The sequence below is a fragment of the Hemiscyllium ocellatum genome, chromosome 24 (assembly GCF_020745735.1).
Source record: "Hemiscyllium ocellatum isolate sHemOce1 chromosome 24, sHemOce1.pat.X.cur, whole genome shotgun sequence".
NCBI lineage: Eukaryota > Metazoa > Chordata > Chondrichthyes > Orectolobiformes > Hemiscylliidae > Hemiscyllium > Hemiscyllium ocellatum.
This window is the reverse complement of record NC_083424.1, coordinates 57,662,157-57,679,934: the sequence shown is the minus strand read 5'-3', so window position 1 is coordinate 57,679,934 and position 17,778 is coordinate 57,662,157. Positions and strand designations below refer to the sequence as shown.

At 41.2% G+C, this 17,778-nt stretch overlaps 1 protein-coding gene across 3 annotated transcripts in view; it reads left to right on the top strand.

The window, feature by feature from the left end:
- Nucleotides 1-17,778, top strand: part of LOC132827226 (breakpoint cluster region protein-like) — a 462,558-nt gene that overhangs the window by 107,268 nt on the left and 337,512 nt on the right. For all 3 annotated transcript variants that reach the window (XM_060843849.1, XM_060843847.1, XM_060843850.1), the window contains exon 2: nucleotides 15,344-15,528. In XM_060843849.1, the coding sequence (XP_060699832.1) occupies nucleotides 15,344-15,528 (185 nt within the window). The remainder of the gene's footprint in view (nucleotides 1-15,343; nucleotides 15,529-17,778) is intronic.

The following is a 17,778-nucleotide window of genomic DNA, read 5'->3' as shown; positions in this document are numbered from 1 at the left end:
TCTTGTTCTTTGTTGGTGATAGACAGGCACTTGGAAGACAGGCCATGAGTTATGTTACGAAATAGGGATATAGCAAGCCAATTACATCAGCTACACAATATTGGAGTTTTAGTCATAAATCTCTTGATAAAAGTTAATTGGTTATGATTAGTTAAAACCTAAAGTTTCATAGTTTCCATGTTGAATATAAACTTTGAAGTGCTGAAGAGCTGCCAATACTGTCAGTGATTTCTTTCCTATAGTGAAATACCTTTTATGATGCTGATTCAGCTTCTTGGCAAAATAACCCACTGGTTCAACAATCTGGTCTTGTTAACCTGAAAGAGAACTACTCCAGTCCCCAGACCACCACCATCTACTACTGGTTTAAATGGTTTGCAAAAGAACTGACAGCCTGAAGTGCATATACTTTAATGCAAGGAGTATAGTGGATAAGGCAGATGAGCTTAGGGCTTGGATTGGTGCCTGGGAGTATGACGTTATTGCGATCACAGAGACTCTGTTGAAGGAAGGGCATGATTGGCAACTAAATGTTCTAGGATATAGACAGGACAGGAAGGAAGTAAAAGGGGGGAAGGAGTTGCATTGCTGGTCAGGGATGATATCATGGTGGTGCTGGAGGAGGAAGGAGGGCTTGAGCAGTGAGGCATTATGGGTGGAGCTGAGAAATAAGAAGGGTGCAATTACACTGGTGGAGCTGTATTACAGGCCTCCCAACAGTGAGCATGAGGTAGAAGAATAAATAGGTAAACAGACGATGGAAAGATGTAGAGGCAACAGGGTGGTGGTGATGGGAGATTTAAATTTTCCCAACATTGATTGGGATGCACTTAGTGTCAGAGGTCTGGATGGGGCAGAATTTGTGAGGAGCTTCCAGGAAAGTTTTCGAGAGCAGTATGTCAATAGTCTAACAAGGGAAGGGGCCATTTTGGACCTGGTGTTGGTGAATGAGCCAAGCCAAGTGGTAGAAGTTGCAGTGGGTGATTTCATTGAGAATAGTGACCACAATTCTCTAAGCTTTACAATAGTCGTAGACAAAGATGAGAGTGGTCCTAAGGGGTGAGTACTAAACTGGGTCAAGGCCAATTATATCTGGGAGTTCAGGACCATTGTACACTGAAGGTTGCTGCACAAGTGTATAGAGTGGTCAAGAAGGTATTTGGTATGCTTGCCTTCATCGGACGGGGTATTGAGTATAAGAGCTGGCAGGTCATGTTAAAATTGTACAAGACTTTGGTTCGGCTGCATTTAGAATACGATGTACAGTTCAGGTCGCCACATGACATAAAGGGTGGAGAAGGTTTACGAGGATGTTGCCTGGTATGGAAGGTGCTAGCTATGAAGAGAGGTTGAGTAGGTTAGGATTGTTTTCATTAGAAAAAAGGAGATTGAGGGGGGACCTGATTGAGGTCTACAGAATCACGAAGGGAATAGACAGGGTAGATAGAAATAAGCTTTTTCCCCATGTTGAGGGATTCAGGAATGAGATGTCAAGTGTTCAAGGCGAGAGTGAAAAGTTTAAGGGGGATACACGCAGCAAGTACTTTACACAGAGGCTGGTAAGTGCCTGGAACACGTTGCCAGCAAAGATGATAGAGGCAGGCACAGTACATTCATTTAAGGTGCATCTGGGCAGATGCATGAGTAGGTGGGGAGCAGAGGGATACAGATGGTTAGGAATTGGGTGATAGGTTTTGGATCAGCTCATTGTTGGAGGGCTGAAGGGCCTGCTCCTCAGCTGTAAATTTTCTTCGTTATTTGCTCAAGTTAGGTGCTGTTGATGCAAGTTCATTTGTTGAGATTCCTTTCAGCTTTTCAAAATCTGTCTGGCATTCTGTTGACCATGCCATCTGCACCTATTTTTATAGCAAGTTAGTTAAGGGTATATCAATTGTATTGGAATTAGAGATAAGCCTTTGATAAGCTGTACATTCTCAAAAACCTCATTATATCTTGTTTCATTTTAGGGGTTATGAAGTCAGTCAAAGATCTTTTGGCTGTTGTGGGTAACAGTTGTCCTGGACCTACAATATGTCCCAAATATTTCAATATTGCTTTTGCAAATTGACTTTTTGCTAGATTTAACACCAACCAAGCTAACTGCAATTGTTTAAGTACGTTATCTAGCTGCTCAACACGTTCCTCCCATGTTACCATGTACAGTCATTTCTTCTATAACGTGTTGGTTGTGTTCTTGTGTAACCCTGCCTTAAGGAAAAAGCATTACAAACAGCGTTTCAAGCGTTACAGCCAACAGGTTTTAAAAGTTTGCACTTTAGTTCCCAATTCGTCAATTGTGTTATAGTGAATTCACATTAATGAAATGTGTTATAACAGAACAACCTGCATTGTGATATAATCCAAGTTAACTAAACGATTAGATACGTTGGCTATAATTCTATTCATCAATTGTTGGTATATGGCTGGGGCATTCTTAAATTCAAGTGGCATAACTGACATTAATACAATCCATTGCATGTGTAAAAAATGAGGTCTGCAGATGCTGGAGATCACAGCTGCAAATGTGTTGCTGGTCAAAGCACAGCAGGTTAGGCAGCATCTCAAGAATAGAGAATTCGACGTTTCGAGCATAAGCCCTTCATCAGGAACCATTGATGCATGTGACCAAAGCAGAAATTTCCCCAGCCCTTGTCAATAGTCCCTACCAGTACCCATTTTTAAAAAAAAATCAATTTTAGTTTTGAATGGCACACTGCCATCCTGATCAATGTAATCTTCTAGTCTGCGAACAGGACACAAATCTGTTTTTGTGATTGCATTCATTGTCTACACATAATCTAATTGAACCGTCTGGCTACTGTCTATTACCAGAGAACTTTAATAACTCTGGCTTGGTTCGATCAAATAATTCTCCAACATATATTGAATTTCTTTTGTTGCTTGGACCTGTTTCTCTGGGTTTAACAAATGCAAGTTTTGTTTTATCAGGTTCAAATTACCTACATCAATATTATGTTTAGTTAATGTGGTAAATCCAAGTCTTTGCAAATTCTTCTGTACTTCCTAAGTAATCTCACTATATATCCCTGTTGATTTTTTTCCAGATATGAAAACAGTGTCTAAAGCCTCTTATCTCCAAATTTGTTAATGTAATAAAGTTTGCTTTGGGAATTGTGTATTTTTTCTTTTGCTCTCATCCTTCTTTCCTCCGTTTTCCTCTACTATAGTTAAAACCTGATACCTGTACTTTCCCATTGTCTTCTAAATGATAGTACTGTTTTAACACATTCACATGACATAATTGATTCTTTTTCCCATAATCCGGAGTATCAATTAGATACACCCCTTTAATCGTTTTATGGAAAACCATTGAACTTCACTTTTAATAGTTGACCTTGTAAAGGCAGCTGTACCAACATTTCACTACCTGCTTTGAAACTTATAGTTGTTGTATGTTTATCTGCCCACTCTTTCATTCTGGTTTGGGAAGTTTCAGATGTACTTGTGCAATTCTACACAGTTCTGTCAACCTTTTCATAGAAATGTAAACGTATAGTTTAAGAACAAGTGAGTCTTCTTCTCGAGTTATGTGTGCAGTTCTGGTCATCCTGTTATAGGAAGGATATTATTAAACTGGAGAGGGTGCAGAAAAGATTTACCAGGATGTTGCTGGAAATGGAGGGTTTGAATTATAAAAATAGACTGGGACTTTTGTCACTGGAGAGTAGGAAATTGGGTGACCTTATGCAGGTTTATAAAATCATGAGGGATGTGGATAAAGTGAAGAGCAAGGATCTTTTCCCTCTTGTAGGAGAGTTCAAAACTAGGAGGTGTATTTTTAAGGTGAGAGGAGAAAGATTTAAAAAGGACACATGGTCCACCTTTTTTTACACAGTGGTTTGTGTGTGGTCTGAACTGCCAGAGGAAATAGTGGATGCAGGTATAGTTACAATTACAATGTTTAAAAGACATTTGGGTAAGCACACGAATAGGAAATGTTTGGAGGGCTATGGGCCAAATGCAGGCAGATGAGACCAGTTTAATTTGGGAACACTGTAGTGTGGACTAGTTTGATGGAAGGATCAGTTTCCATGTTGTATGACTTTATAATTAAGATTCATTTTTCTGGCTTTACTGTTTATTGCTAATCAATTTAAATGATCCTCTTGTTTCATGGCCATGTGCTAATTCAGATGGGCTAAAGCCAGTCGATTCATTTTGAGTCAGAGACGGATAGTAAAAGACCCTTTGGCTTGTTAACACTAGTGCTGGTTAAAAGCACTCTCCAGCTATTCTAGTCCTGTTTTCAGGTAGTCATGATTCGGAGGTGCCGGCATTGGACTGGAATGTATGAAGTTAAAAATCTCACAACACCAGGTTATAGTCCCAACAGGTTTATTTGAAAGCACTAGCTTTCGGAGCACTGCTTGTGGAGTATAAGATCGTAGGACACAGAATTTATAGCAGAAGTTTACAGTATAATGTAACTGAAATGATACATTGAAAAACACCTGGATTGTTTATTCAAGTCTCTCATCTTTTACAATGGGCATGTTGGTTTCAGTTCTTCATATGTAAATTCCAAAACTTTCTTAAAGTTACACTCTGAAGTGAACTTTAACTGTGGGTTTTGGCATCGCAAGTGCACATCTAAATACTTAAATGTTGAGAGGTTCTGCCTCTACCACTCTTACAGATAGTGAGCTCCAGATTCATACCACCCACTGGGTAAAAAATGTTTTTCCTCACATCTTCTCTAAACCATCTGCCCCCACTTACTTTAAATCTATCAAGGAGAAAAGTTTCTTCCTGTCTACCGTTTCTGTGCCCCTGTTATATATCTCAATCCTGACCCCTGTCAATTTTCTGTTCTGAGGAAAAAGAAAACAACCCTTGTCTATTCTATCTCACTTCATACCTAAAACCCTCCAGCCCAAGTAACATCCTGGTAAATCTCCTCTATACCCTCTCCAGTGTGATCCCATCCCTCCTGTAATGTGCTGTGATCTAACCATCTTTTTATACAGTTCCAGCATAATCCCCCGCTCTTAAATTCTATGCCTTCACCACAAATGCTGTACCAACATTTCACTAGCTGCTTTGAAATTTATAGTTGTATGTTTATCTGCCCACTCTTTCATTCTGGTTTGGGAAGTTTCAGATGTACTTGTGCAATTCTACACAGTCCTATCAACCTTTTCATAGAAATGTAGATGTATAGTTTAATAACAGATGAGGCTTCTTCTCGAGTTATGTGTGCAGTTCTGGTCGTCTTATTATAGGAAGGATATTATTAAACTGGAGAGGGTTGCTGGGGATGGAGGGTTTGAGTATCCCATATGTCACCTTAACCATTTTATTCACCTTTTGAAAATGTGTTGCTGGTTAAAGCACAGCAGGTTAGGCAGCATCCAAGGAATAGGAAATTCGACGTTTCGGGCATAAGCCCTTCATCAGGAAATTCCTGATGAAGGGCTTATGCCCGAAACGTCGAATTTCCTATTCCTTGGATGCTGACTAACCTGCTGTGCTTTAACGAGCAACACATTTTCAACTGTGATCTCCAGCATCTGCAGACCTCATTTTTTACCCATTTTATTCACCTGTCCTGATATCTTAAGGGACCAATTTTCATGCCCACCAAGGTCCCTCTGACCCTCAGTGTTTCCCAGGATCCCACTGTTCATTATGTATTCCCTTAACTTGTTTGCCCTGCCCTGCCCAAGTGTATCACTTCACATTTATCTGGATTGAATTCAGTTTGCCACTGGTTAGCTCATCTGAGTGAATGAGTTGAGAATACGAGACAGTCAAATGGTCAAGACAGATAGAAACAATGCAGAGAGTGAGGTGGGAATTGCATTTACTTCAATGCAAGAGGTCTGACACAAGGCAAGTAAACTCAGGGCATTGTTGGGAACATGGGACTAGGATATCATAGATATTACAGAAATGTGGCTCAGGGATGATAGGACTTCAGGGTATAGAAGCTATAGGAAAGATAGAAAGGGGGTCAAGAGAGCAAGGCAAATGGCATTTTTGATTAAGAGGAACATTATGGCTGTACTTAGAATATTCTGGGGCGTATGTCCAGTGAAATTATTTAGGTAGAATTAAGAAATAAGTTCTGAGTTTATAGAGTCCAACCAGAACACACCAGCCCTCCGAAGAGTGACCCATATAGACCCATTCCCTGATCCTATATTTACCCCTGACTAATGCACTAACTCATAAGCGCCAATTATAGCATTTACTAATAGTACAGCCAGTCATAGAATCTCTTCAGTGTGGAAACAGGTCTTTCAGCCCAACAAGTCCACACCGACTTTCCGAAGAGTAACCCACCCAGACCCATTCCCCCTGAACACTATGGGCAATTTAGCACAGCCAATTCACCTAACCTGCACATTTTTGATTGTGGGAGGAAATAGGAGCACCCGGAGGAAACCCACACAGATACGGGGAGAATAAGCAAACTCCACATAGACAGTCGCTCGAGGCCAGAATTGAATCCTTATTGGGATTGTACTATAGACCCTGCCAGTAATCAGTGGAAAATTGAGAAGTAAATTTGTAAGGAGATTGCAGCTATCTCTAAGAATAATAGGGTGGTAATGGTCAGGGATTTTAACTTTCCAGACATAGATTGGGACACTCATAGTGTTAAGGGCTTGGATGGAGATGAATTTGTTAAGTGTGTACAAGAAAAGTTTCTCATTCAGTATGTGAATGAACCTACTAGAGAAGGAGCAAAACCTGACCTCCTGTTGAAAATAAGGAAGGCCAAGTGACTGAGCTGTCAGTGGGGGAGCACTTTCAGCCCAGTGGTCTTAATTCTATTAGTTTTAAAATAGTTATGGAAATGGGTAGACCTGTTCTAAAAGTCAGAGTTCTAAATTGGAGGAATCCCAATTTTGACTGTATTAGACAAGAACTTTCAAAAGTTATTTGAAGGTGAATATTTGCAGGCAGAGAGACAGCTGGAAAGTGGGAAGCCTTCAAAAATGAGAACGAGAGACCAGAGACGGTGTGTTGTTCGTGTGAAGGGTAAGTGGTAGGTATAGTGAATGCTTGATGATGAGAGAAATTGAAACTCTAGGTCAAGAAGGAAGCATGTGTTAGGTATAGACAGCAGAGATTGAGTGAATCCTTAGAAAAGTATAAAGGTAGTAGGAGTATACTCAAGGAAAATCAGGAGGGTAAAAAGGGGACATGAGATATCTTTGATAGGGTTAAGATTAGACTTACAGTGTGGAAACAGGCCCTTCGGCCCAACAAGTCCACACCGACCCGCCGAACCGCAACCCACCCATACCCCTACATTTACCCCTTACCTAACACTACGGGCAATTTAGCTTGGCCAATTCACCTGACCCGCACATTTTTGGACTGTGGGAGGAAACCGGAGCACCCGGCGGAGGAAACCCACGCAGACACGGGGAGAACGTGCAAACTCCACACAGTCAGTCGCCTGAGTCGGGAATTGAACCCGGGTCTACAGGCGCTGTGAGGCAGCAGTGCTAACCACTGTGCCACCGTGCCGCCCACTAAAAGGAGAATCCAAAGGGATTTTACAGATACGTTAAGGACAAAAGAGTAACAAGGGAGAGAATAAGGCCTATTAAAAATCAACAAGCCCGCTTATGTGTGGAAGCACAGGAGATGGTAAGATAATAAACAGGTATTTCGGATTAGTGTTTTCTGTGGTGGAAGTTATGGAAGATGGAAAACTTAGGATGACAGAGTGATATCTTGAAAAGTGACCATATTACAGAAGAGGAGGTGCTGGACCCATAAGGTAGATAAATTCCCGGAGCCTGATCAGGTATACCCTAGAACTCTGTGGGAAGCTAGGGAAGTGATTGCTGGGTCCCTTCTTGAGATATTGGTATATCATTGATAGCCATGGGGGTGGTGCCGGGAGACTGAAGTTTGGCTAACATGGTGCCATTATATAAGAAGGTTGGTAAGGAAAAGCCAGGAAACTATAGACCGGTGAGCCTGATGTTAATGGTGTAAAGTTGTTGGAGTGGATTCTCAGGGACAGCATTTACATGTTGGAAAGGCAAGGACTGATTAGGGATAGTCAACATGGCTTTGTGCATGGGAAATTGTCTCACTAACTTGATTGAGTTTTTTGAAGTAGTAACAAAAGATAGAGCAATGGATATTGTCTATATGGACTCCAGTAAGGTGTTTGACAAGGTTCTTCATGGTTGACTGGTTAGCAAGGTTGGATCACAAGGAATACAGGGAGAACTAATTGTTTGGATGCAAAATTGGTTCAAAAGCAAGAGAGAGAGGATGATGGTGGAGGGTTGCTTTTCAGACTGGAGACCTGTGACCAAGGTATGCTGCAAGGATTGGTGTTGGGTCCACTGCTTTTTGTCATTTATATAAATGTTTTGGATGTGAATGTAGGAAGTGTGGTTGGTAAGTTTGTAGATGACACCAAAAACGGTGGTGTAATGGACAGCAAAGAAGGTTATCTCTAAGGACAGTGGGACCTTGATCAGTTGGGCAAATGGGCAGATGAAGTTAAGTTTAGATAAATATGATGTGCTACATTTTGGAGAGGCAAATCAGGGCAGGACTTATAGATTTAATGGTAACCTCCTGGAGAGTATTGTCTAAGAAGGAGTACAGGAATTCAACCTTCCTGGTCACTTCAAAGAACTTTAACAAATGGGTGAGGCATGATCTGTCATGCACAAAGCCATACTGACTACTCCTAATCAAATGCTATCTTTCCAAATGCCTCACCAATTTGTGTGTATCTTATAGAACATAGAAAAGGATAGCACAGAACAGATCCTTTGGTCCACAATGTTGTGCCGAGGATCATTCCTAATCTAAAATAAAATAACCAAATGCACACCTCAATTCACTGCTGTCCACGTGCATATCCAGCAGTCGCTTAAATGTCCCTAATGACTCTGCTTCCACCACCACTGCTGGCAACGCATTCCATGCATTCACAACTCTCTGCTTAAGGAGCCTACCTCTGATGTCTCCTCGATACCTTCTTCCTAATATGTTAAAACTATGACCCCGCGTGGCAGTCAATCCTGGGAAAAAGTCTCTGGTTATTGACACTCTCCATGCTTCTCATTACCTTGTATACCTTGATCAGGTCACCTCTGTGCCTCCTTCTGTCCAGAGAGAAAAGTCCAAGTTTAGTTAACCTCTCTCCGTAAGACAAGCCTCCAGTCCAGGCAGCATCCTAGAAATTTCCTTTCTGGTCTCACCAGGGTCTTGCAGAGCTGCAGCAAAACCTCATGGCTCTTAAATTCAATCCCCCTGTTAATGAAAGCCAAAGTATTATATGCTTTCTTAACAACCCTATCCACTTGGGTGGCAACTTTGAAAGCCACAACACCATTTGCTTTCATAACAACCCTGTCCACTTGGCAACTTGAACATCAAGATTGCTCTGTTCCTCCACACTGCCAAGAATCCTGTCTTTAATCCTATATTCAATTTTCAAGTTCGACCTTCCAAAATGCAATACTTCACATTTATCCAAGTTGAAATCCATCTGCCGTTTCTAGTCCAGCTCTGCATCCTGCCTGTGTCACGCTGCAGCCTGCAATTGCCCTCGATACTATCAATGGCACCTCCAACTTTTGTGTCATCAGCAAATTTACTAACTCACCTCTCAACCTTCTCATCCAAATCATTTATAAAAAACACAAAGGGTAGAGCCCTGCGGAACCCCACTCACCACTGGCCTCCAGGCAGAATACTTTCCATCTACAACCACTCTCTGCCTTCTGTCACCCAATTAATTCTGAATGCAGACAGCCAAATCTTCCTGTATCCCATACTTCCTGACTTGATGAATGAGCCTACAGTGGGGAACCTTATCAAATGCCTTGCTGAAGTCCATATACACCACATCTACTGCTCGGCCTTGGTCGACCTGTCTCATCACCACCTCAAAGAACTCAGTAAGATTTGTGAGGCATAGCCTGCTCCTCACAAAGCCATGCTGGCTGCTTTCCAAATAGTCATAAATCCTATCACTCAGAATTCTTTCCAAAACCTTGCTGACCACAGATGTAAGACCGACTGGTCTGTAATTGCCAGGGATTTCCCTATTCCCCTTCTTGAAAAGAGGAACAACACTCACCTTCCTCCAATCCTCTGGTATGACTCCTTTGGAAAGTGAGGAAGCAAAGATCTTCGCCAGTGGCTTAGCAACCTCCTTTCTTGTTTCCCGGAGCAGCCTAGGACAAACCTGTTTTGGCCCTGGGTACTTATCTATTTTAATGTTTGCCAAAACTTTCAGCACATCAATCTTGATCTGTTCAAACCTGTTTCCCAGCTCCTCAAAGTTCTCATTCACAACAAAGTCCCTTTCCTTAGTGAAAACCGAAGCAAAAAAGCTCATTTAGGGCTTCCCTATCTGTACAGACTCCGCTTACAAGTTCCCCACTCTATCCCTGACCAGCCCTACCTTCTCCCTGATCATTCTCCCATTCCTCACGTTTGAGTAAAATGCCTTTTGGTTGTCCCTAATCCTTCCTGCCAAGCCTTTTTTCGTGCTCATCCTGGCTCTCCTTAGTCCATTTCTGAGCTCCTTTCTAGTAAGCTTGTACTCCTCTAAAGCTGTGTTAGATCCTTGCTTCCACTACCTTATGTGTGCTGCCTTCTTCCTTTTGACGAGAAGTTCTTCTATTCTCATCATCCAAGGCTCCTTAACCTTAACCCTAACCCTTCTTGCCTGTCACAGAGGAGCAACTTTGTGCATCACTTGCAACAATTGCTCCTTAGGCAGTCTCCACATGTCTGTTGTGCCCTTTCTGTGGAACAATTGCTCCCAATCTGTACCTCCCAACTCCTGTCCGATAGTATCATAATTTCCTTTTCCCCAGTTAAATATCTTCCCTTGGTAACTGCTCCTTTCCCTCTCCAAGGCTACAGTAAATGTGAGGCAGTTGTGGTCACTGCCACCAAAGTGTTCTTCCACCACAAGATCTTTCAGAATCTTCTCAAGTAACTTACCGACCACAGATGTTAGGCTTTCTGCTCTATAGTTCCCATGTTTTTCTTTGCAGCCCTTCTTGAATGAAATTCGGCATTCCCTACTTTCCAGCCTTCCAGGACCTCAACTGTGGTTCACAGTGATGCAAAAATATCTGCCAGGTCCCTGCAATTTCTTCTCTAGCCTCTTACAGTGTTCTTGGATATATCTGGTCAGGACCAGGATATCCACCTTCACACCTTCTCATACATCCAACATCTCCTCTACTGTGATGTGGACTGTCCCCAAGATATCACCACTAACTTCCCCATGTTCCCAAGTCTGTTGTTTTTTTTGCCTTTAAGGAGATGTACTTCCCTTTTGTAATCAAATGATAATAAGTTTCATTTTATTCTTCACTTTGGGGAAAGTGTCATGGCTGGGATCACAACCCTGGATCACCTGCAGGCATTTGAAACTTTTCATTACAAAAGGATATCCAGTCAAAAGGTACCCTTTTGAGATTCGGCAAAGTCTGCTCCATCCATTCCTTTTCTTTTTATTCTCTCTAGATTTTTTTTCTCCTCTGTTTTTTATCCCTCTTCTGTCAGCGGTCTGGATGAGAGCAGGATGGACAGTAGCCAACAGCCTGGAATGAAGACGATTACTTTTTGGGATCCAGTGGAGCCCGGGCAGACCACCTGGAGGGTCTCTTAGAAAGATTGTAATGTCTATCTTTTTAGCTTTATTTCTTATTTTCCTAATTTATACTATATATATGTCTGTCATGTAGTGTAACATTTATATTTTTCTGATTTTTTTTTGTAGTTGGGTACTGGTTGTATCTGAAATAGTGCCATGTGATGGTGACATTGTACAGTTTTCACTGTACTCCTCTTCTCTTGTAATCCTGTGACTCTTCATCAGAACCCTTTGATTTTCTCTCCACAAATGCTATTCAACCAGCTGAGTTTCTCTAGCACTTGCTGTTTTGTGCCTTAAGTCCTAGTGTCTGGACTGGTGTGTTGCAAGTATCACAACCTTAAAGAAAGGGAAAACATTATGTCCCAATGAATGCTGCCAGTCAGGCACTGTTGAGTGCAACCAGGTCAAATTAATTTCAGTCAGTAAGCAGAGTCTTGTCATTGATTTGTTTTGATTCATTATTATCATGTGCATTGAGGTACAGTGAAAAATATTGTCTTACATACTTTACAGGCATATCATACTATGGTGCATCAGGGTAACAGAGCAGAGTGCAGCATACAATGTTACAGCTGCAAGAAGGTGCAGACAGAGATCAACCACCACTTGACGAAGGAGCAGTGATCCAAAAGCTAGTGCTTCCAAATAAACCTGTTGAACTATAATCTGGTGTTGCGTGATTTTAACTTTGTACACCCAGTCCAACCTCCAAATCAGAGAAATCAACATCAATGTTAAAGATGTCAGTTCAAAAGTCTAATAACAGGGAAGAAGGTGTTCTTGAATCTATTCATATGTGTATGCAAACATTTGTATCTTCTGTCTGATAGAAGAGCATGGAAAAGAGTATGGCCAGGTTGGGATTATGTTGGTTGCTTTCCCGATGCAGGAGGAAATATAGGTGAAGTCAGTGGATGGAAGACGTGTTTGCGTGATGGATTGGGCTGTGTTCACAACTCTAGTTTCTTTCGGTCTTGGGGAGAGCAGTTACCATACTATACTGTGATGCTTCCAAATGTGATGCTTTCTATGGTGCAACAATAAAAAATTGCAAGAATATTTATGGATAGGCTAAAAATCTTTAGCCTCCTGAGGAATTAGAGGTGCTATTGTGCTTTCTTGACCATAGTGTGTCAGTGGGTGGATCAGGACAGATTGTTGGTGATCAGCAGTCCCAGAAACTTGATGTTCTTAACCATCTCCACTTCTCTCCATTCTGCTTCCTGAAGTCAATGACCAGCTCCTTTGTTTTGATGTTGTAGATGGAGAGATATTTGTTTTTACATCATGCTGTTAAGTGCACTACCTCCTTTCTGTACTTCAATGTCAGTACTACCAGTAACATGCAAGGTAACTGCCACAATGGTAAACTATCTACCTTTACCCATTGAGACTGATCCATATTTTTTTTTTAACTTTTATCTCTTTTTGAACTTGTCTTCTCTGTGTGCAAGTTTGTTGCAATATAATTTTTTTTCTGGCATCTAATAAGTAATAAGGTCATTCTTTTGTAAACTCAAGCTTGGTTAAATTGGCTTCTTTCATAATACAAACTTATTGGGGGAAATTAGAATCACTAGCAAAGTAGTATTCAACACATTGTTGGAGTTGTGGGCTGACACGTACTGGATCCTGATTGTCTACGTCCTAGGGTCTTAAAAGAAGTGTTGTGTGAGGTAATTTATGCAATGGTTTTAAATGTTAAAAATTCTTTGGATCTTTAATATGAAAATTATGAATGTTACTCCTTTAGTCAAAAAGGGAGACAGAAAGTCGGAATTTACAGGCTATTTGGATGGGGAGAAAGTGAGGTCTACAGATGCTGGAGATCAGAGCTGAAAATGTGTTGCTGGAAAAGCGCAGCAGGTCAGGCAGCATCCAAGGAACAGGAAATTCGACGTTTCGGGCATAAGCCCTTCATCAGGAATGAGGAAAGTGTGTCCAGCAGGCTAAGATAAAAGGTAGGGAGGAGGGACTTGGGGGAGGGGCGATGGAGATGTGATAGGTGGAAGGAGGTCAAGGTGAGGGTGATAGGCCGGAGTGAGGTGGGGGCGGAGAGATCAGGAAGAAGATTGCAGGTTAGGAAGGCAGTGCTGAGTTCGAGGGATTTGACTGAGACAAGGTGGGGGGAGGGGAAATGAGGAAACTGGAGAAATCTGAGTTCATCCCTTGTGGTTGGAGGGTTCCCAGGCGGAAGATGAGGCGCTCTTCCTCCAGCCGTCGTGTTGTTATGGTCTGGCGATGGAGGAGTCCAAGGATCTGCATGTCCTTGGTGGTGGAGTGGGAGGGGGAGTTGAAGTGTTGAGCCATGGGGTGGTTGGGTTGGTTGGTCCGGGTGTTCAGAGGTGTTCCCTGAAACGTTCCGCAAGTAGACGGCCTGTCTCCCCAATATAGAGGAGGCCACATCGGGTGCAGCGGATGCAATAGATGATGTGTGTGGAGGTGCAAGTGAATTTGTGATATGGAAGGATCCCTTGAGGCCTTGGAGAGAAGTAAGGGAGGAGGTGGGGGTGCAAGTTTTGCATTTCTTGCGGTTGCGGGGAAGGTGCTGGGAGTGGAGGTTGGGTTGGTGGGGGGGGTGTGTACCTGACGAGGGAGTCATGGAGGGAGTGGTCTTTTCGGAATTTAGATTAACATTTGTCATAAGGAAGATTTTTAAAGCTCTTATGGAGTAAAAGCAGGCCACTTATCTAAAGTCAAGGTAATCAGGGGCAGCTGACATGATTTGTGAAAGGGAAATCATGTTGAACCAATTTATTTGCATTCTTTCAGAACTAACATGTTTTGTGACTAAAGGGGAGCCAGAGGATGTACTATAGTTACATCTCCAGAGAACGTGTGATAAGGTGCCACATTAGGGAAACTAAAAGATCATGGTGTAGGGGTAACACATTAAAGCGGATAGAATATGCTAGTTAATCAGGCAAAACGGAGTCATTTTATGGTAGACAAGAAGTAATAAGTAGCGTATCACACACAGATTAATGCTGGGTTGTCAAACTGTTTACAATTTATGTAAATAACTTGGAAGGAGGGATCGAAGGCAATGTTGACAAAGTTTCTGATGATGAAAATAATAGGAAAGTAAATATTGAAAAGGACATGGAGTCTATAAACCAGTATAAATCATTTAAGTGAATGGGCAAAGATCAGACAAATGGAGTATAATGTGGAAAGTTGTGAAATTGTCTATTTTAGCAGGAGAATTATAAAGAAGTGTGTCTGCTAAATGGTGAGAGATTGCAGAGCTCAGAGAGGCAGAGGTGTCTGGGTGTTCTGATGCCTGAATTTTAAAGCTTTGTATGCAAGTACAAATAATTAGGAAAGCTAATGGAATATTATTGTCTATTCTGAGGGAAAATGTATAAAAGAAAGTCTGAAAAGCAATCAACATGATGGAGACACCCAGCAAGTGTGGCATCCTCTGTGGACAAAGAAACAGAGTTAATGCTTCAAGTTAACTTTGGAGAAACGAAGAAGAGTCATATTGATTGGTAGTTTTTTGTGACCAAGGGGTGAGAATTTATCTGGGGTAGATGTGAAAGTGGTGTAATCAGATCAGCCATGATGACTTTATTGAATAGTGGAACAAGCTCAAGGGACCAAGTTACCTACATGTCCTAAACTGTATGTTGTATGTTGTATGTTGAATCAGTTGCCTGATGCTCTCCTTCAATGAAGTTTTCCCATTTTGTGTTTACAATTCTTTAGACACACTCTACAGCAGCACACTGCCAATCTATGCGTATGATGCCGATCGAGTTGAAGAACAAAGACGGAACCAGGAAAGCATGCCCTACATAGATGATTCACCTTCGTCATCACCTCAGCTCAGCTCCAAAAGTCGGGGTAGCAGGGACACTATCTCATCTGGATCCTTGGAATCCACCAAGTCCGTGAGTAGATTTATTCTGAAATGGTAAAGCCCAATACAATGCCTAGAGAAGAATGCAAAGATGTGAAGGGATTAAACTGTGAAAGAATATGTTGTTGCATTAGAGAATGAGTAGGGTAGCTTCTTAGCATCACTACATAATGAATCAAAAATAACTGAGATCAAATAAATGTTAATTAACATTGCATACTGTAGTGTAGCCAGTTAAAGCAATGCAATGTTGGCATTTTCAGATTATTGCTAATAAAATATCATACATAAGGAAATCTGTGTTGCAAGACAGGTCATTTTGGGTTGATGACTGCTGAAAATGACTTGCTTTCCAATGATTTTCTTTTTTTTGTATGTGTGCATGACCATTAGTGCAAGATTGACATTGCCTTATTTAATGTTATTTCATTTCACCATCGTTCAGAAACTGGGGTCATTTGAAACATTTGAAAATGCAATTTGATTTTAAGTAGTTTTGTGTTGATATAACATTAGATTGTATGAACCAATTGATACAATTTCGCACCCTAACCTACCCTTTTGCTGCTGACTCTCCAGCTTTCAGTGTCTGCCACTGCCAGTCTTGCTCTCTTGCTGATCCTTTTTCATTCTAATCCTCGTGCTCCCAATTCTGCTGCTTGTTGCTTTCCCTTCCTGAACCCTACTATCAGTATGAGAGCTACAGTGCCACCAGGGTAGGGGTTTCAGGACCTATGTTCTCACTCAAGGCTCTGTGTTCATATTGGTCTGAAACTGGAGCTTCAGGGTTGTCAGGGTGTAGGTCCAATTTGCAGAATTGCAATTTGAAAACTTTTGTGGCCATTGTCATCACTGGACTCTTATCCTTGCAAGGGTTCTATTCCAAGTACAAGCGCTACCTTTTTATGCTACTATTACATTTTAATCTTATATGTAGAAATGTATATTTTGAATAAATAAATATAGATTTGAACACTATTTAGGTGTCTTTATTCTGTTGAAAGAAAATACATATTGTTCAAAATGCAAAACTGTTACAAACTTCTGTAGATTATTGAAACAATCTGGTTGAATTTGACTTAGGTTTGTATTTGTTGCCTAATGTACAGTGTTTTGAGGTAGAATTTGATGTTGGTGCAAAGCTAAGCCTATCTTAAACTTATTAGTATTTGAATTTTACTACTTATTATGTAACTTAACTTGGCTTTGAAGTGGAATACATGTGACCATAATTGTTAACATATGCATTTGTAAACTAAGAGAATTGGAGTAGAATTTATGTGCAAATGTGAGTGTTTTTCTAATATCCATGGCAGAATTCAGACTGTAATCTGATTTTGTCTGTGCCACCTATCTGCCCCTTTCAACTGATCTTTCAATCCTTCCACTGCTAAATGAAGAGTAACTCTGAGATAGAAGTATCTGTCAATTCATTCAATAAAAGTTGAGAGAATTCTTTTGATATTGAAACGACTTAGTTCCTTTCAAAGAAAGGCCAAAAAATCGATACCTGCTGATGCTGAGGGAGCTGTGACATGTATACTTATTTGCAACAAATTTGTTTCTTGGGGTATTCCAATTAACTCACATTATTTTGTTGTTTAAACTACCCAAATGTGAGCTTAGAAGTATTCCAATTTTTGTGAAGCCACAAACTTTCGATGGAACATAAACTTTACAGCACAGGAATGGGCCCTTCAGCCCATGATGTTGTGCCAAACATTATGCCATATTAAACTAATTCCTTCTGCTTGCCCTTCGTCCATATTCCTCCATTCCTTGCATATTCATGTGCTTATCTAAAAGTGCCTTGATTATCCCAATATCTGTCTGCTCCACCACCCCTGGCAGTGTGATCCACACTCTTGCCATTCTGTATATTACACCCTTGTCCCTCACATCTCCTTTGAATGTTCCCCCTCTCACCTTAAATGCATACCCCGTATTATTAGGCACTTCAGCTCTGGGAAAAAGATTCTGACCATCAAGTCTGTCTATGCATTGCATGATTTTATAGACTTCTATCAAGTCTCCCCTCAGCCTCCACCACCCCAGAAAACAACCTGAATTTTTCTAGCCTCTCATAGCTCATACCCTCTAATGACAGGTAGCATCCTGGTAAGCCTCTTCTGCACCCTTTCCAAAGCCTCCACATATTTCCAGTAATGTGGAAACCAGAATTGAACACAATACTCTTTAAGTGTGGCCTAACCGAAGTCTTGTAAGGTTGCAACATGACGTCCTGATTCTTGTACTCACTTTCCTTACCAATAAAGGCACG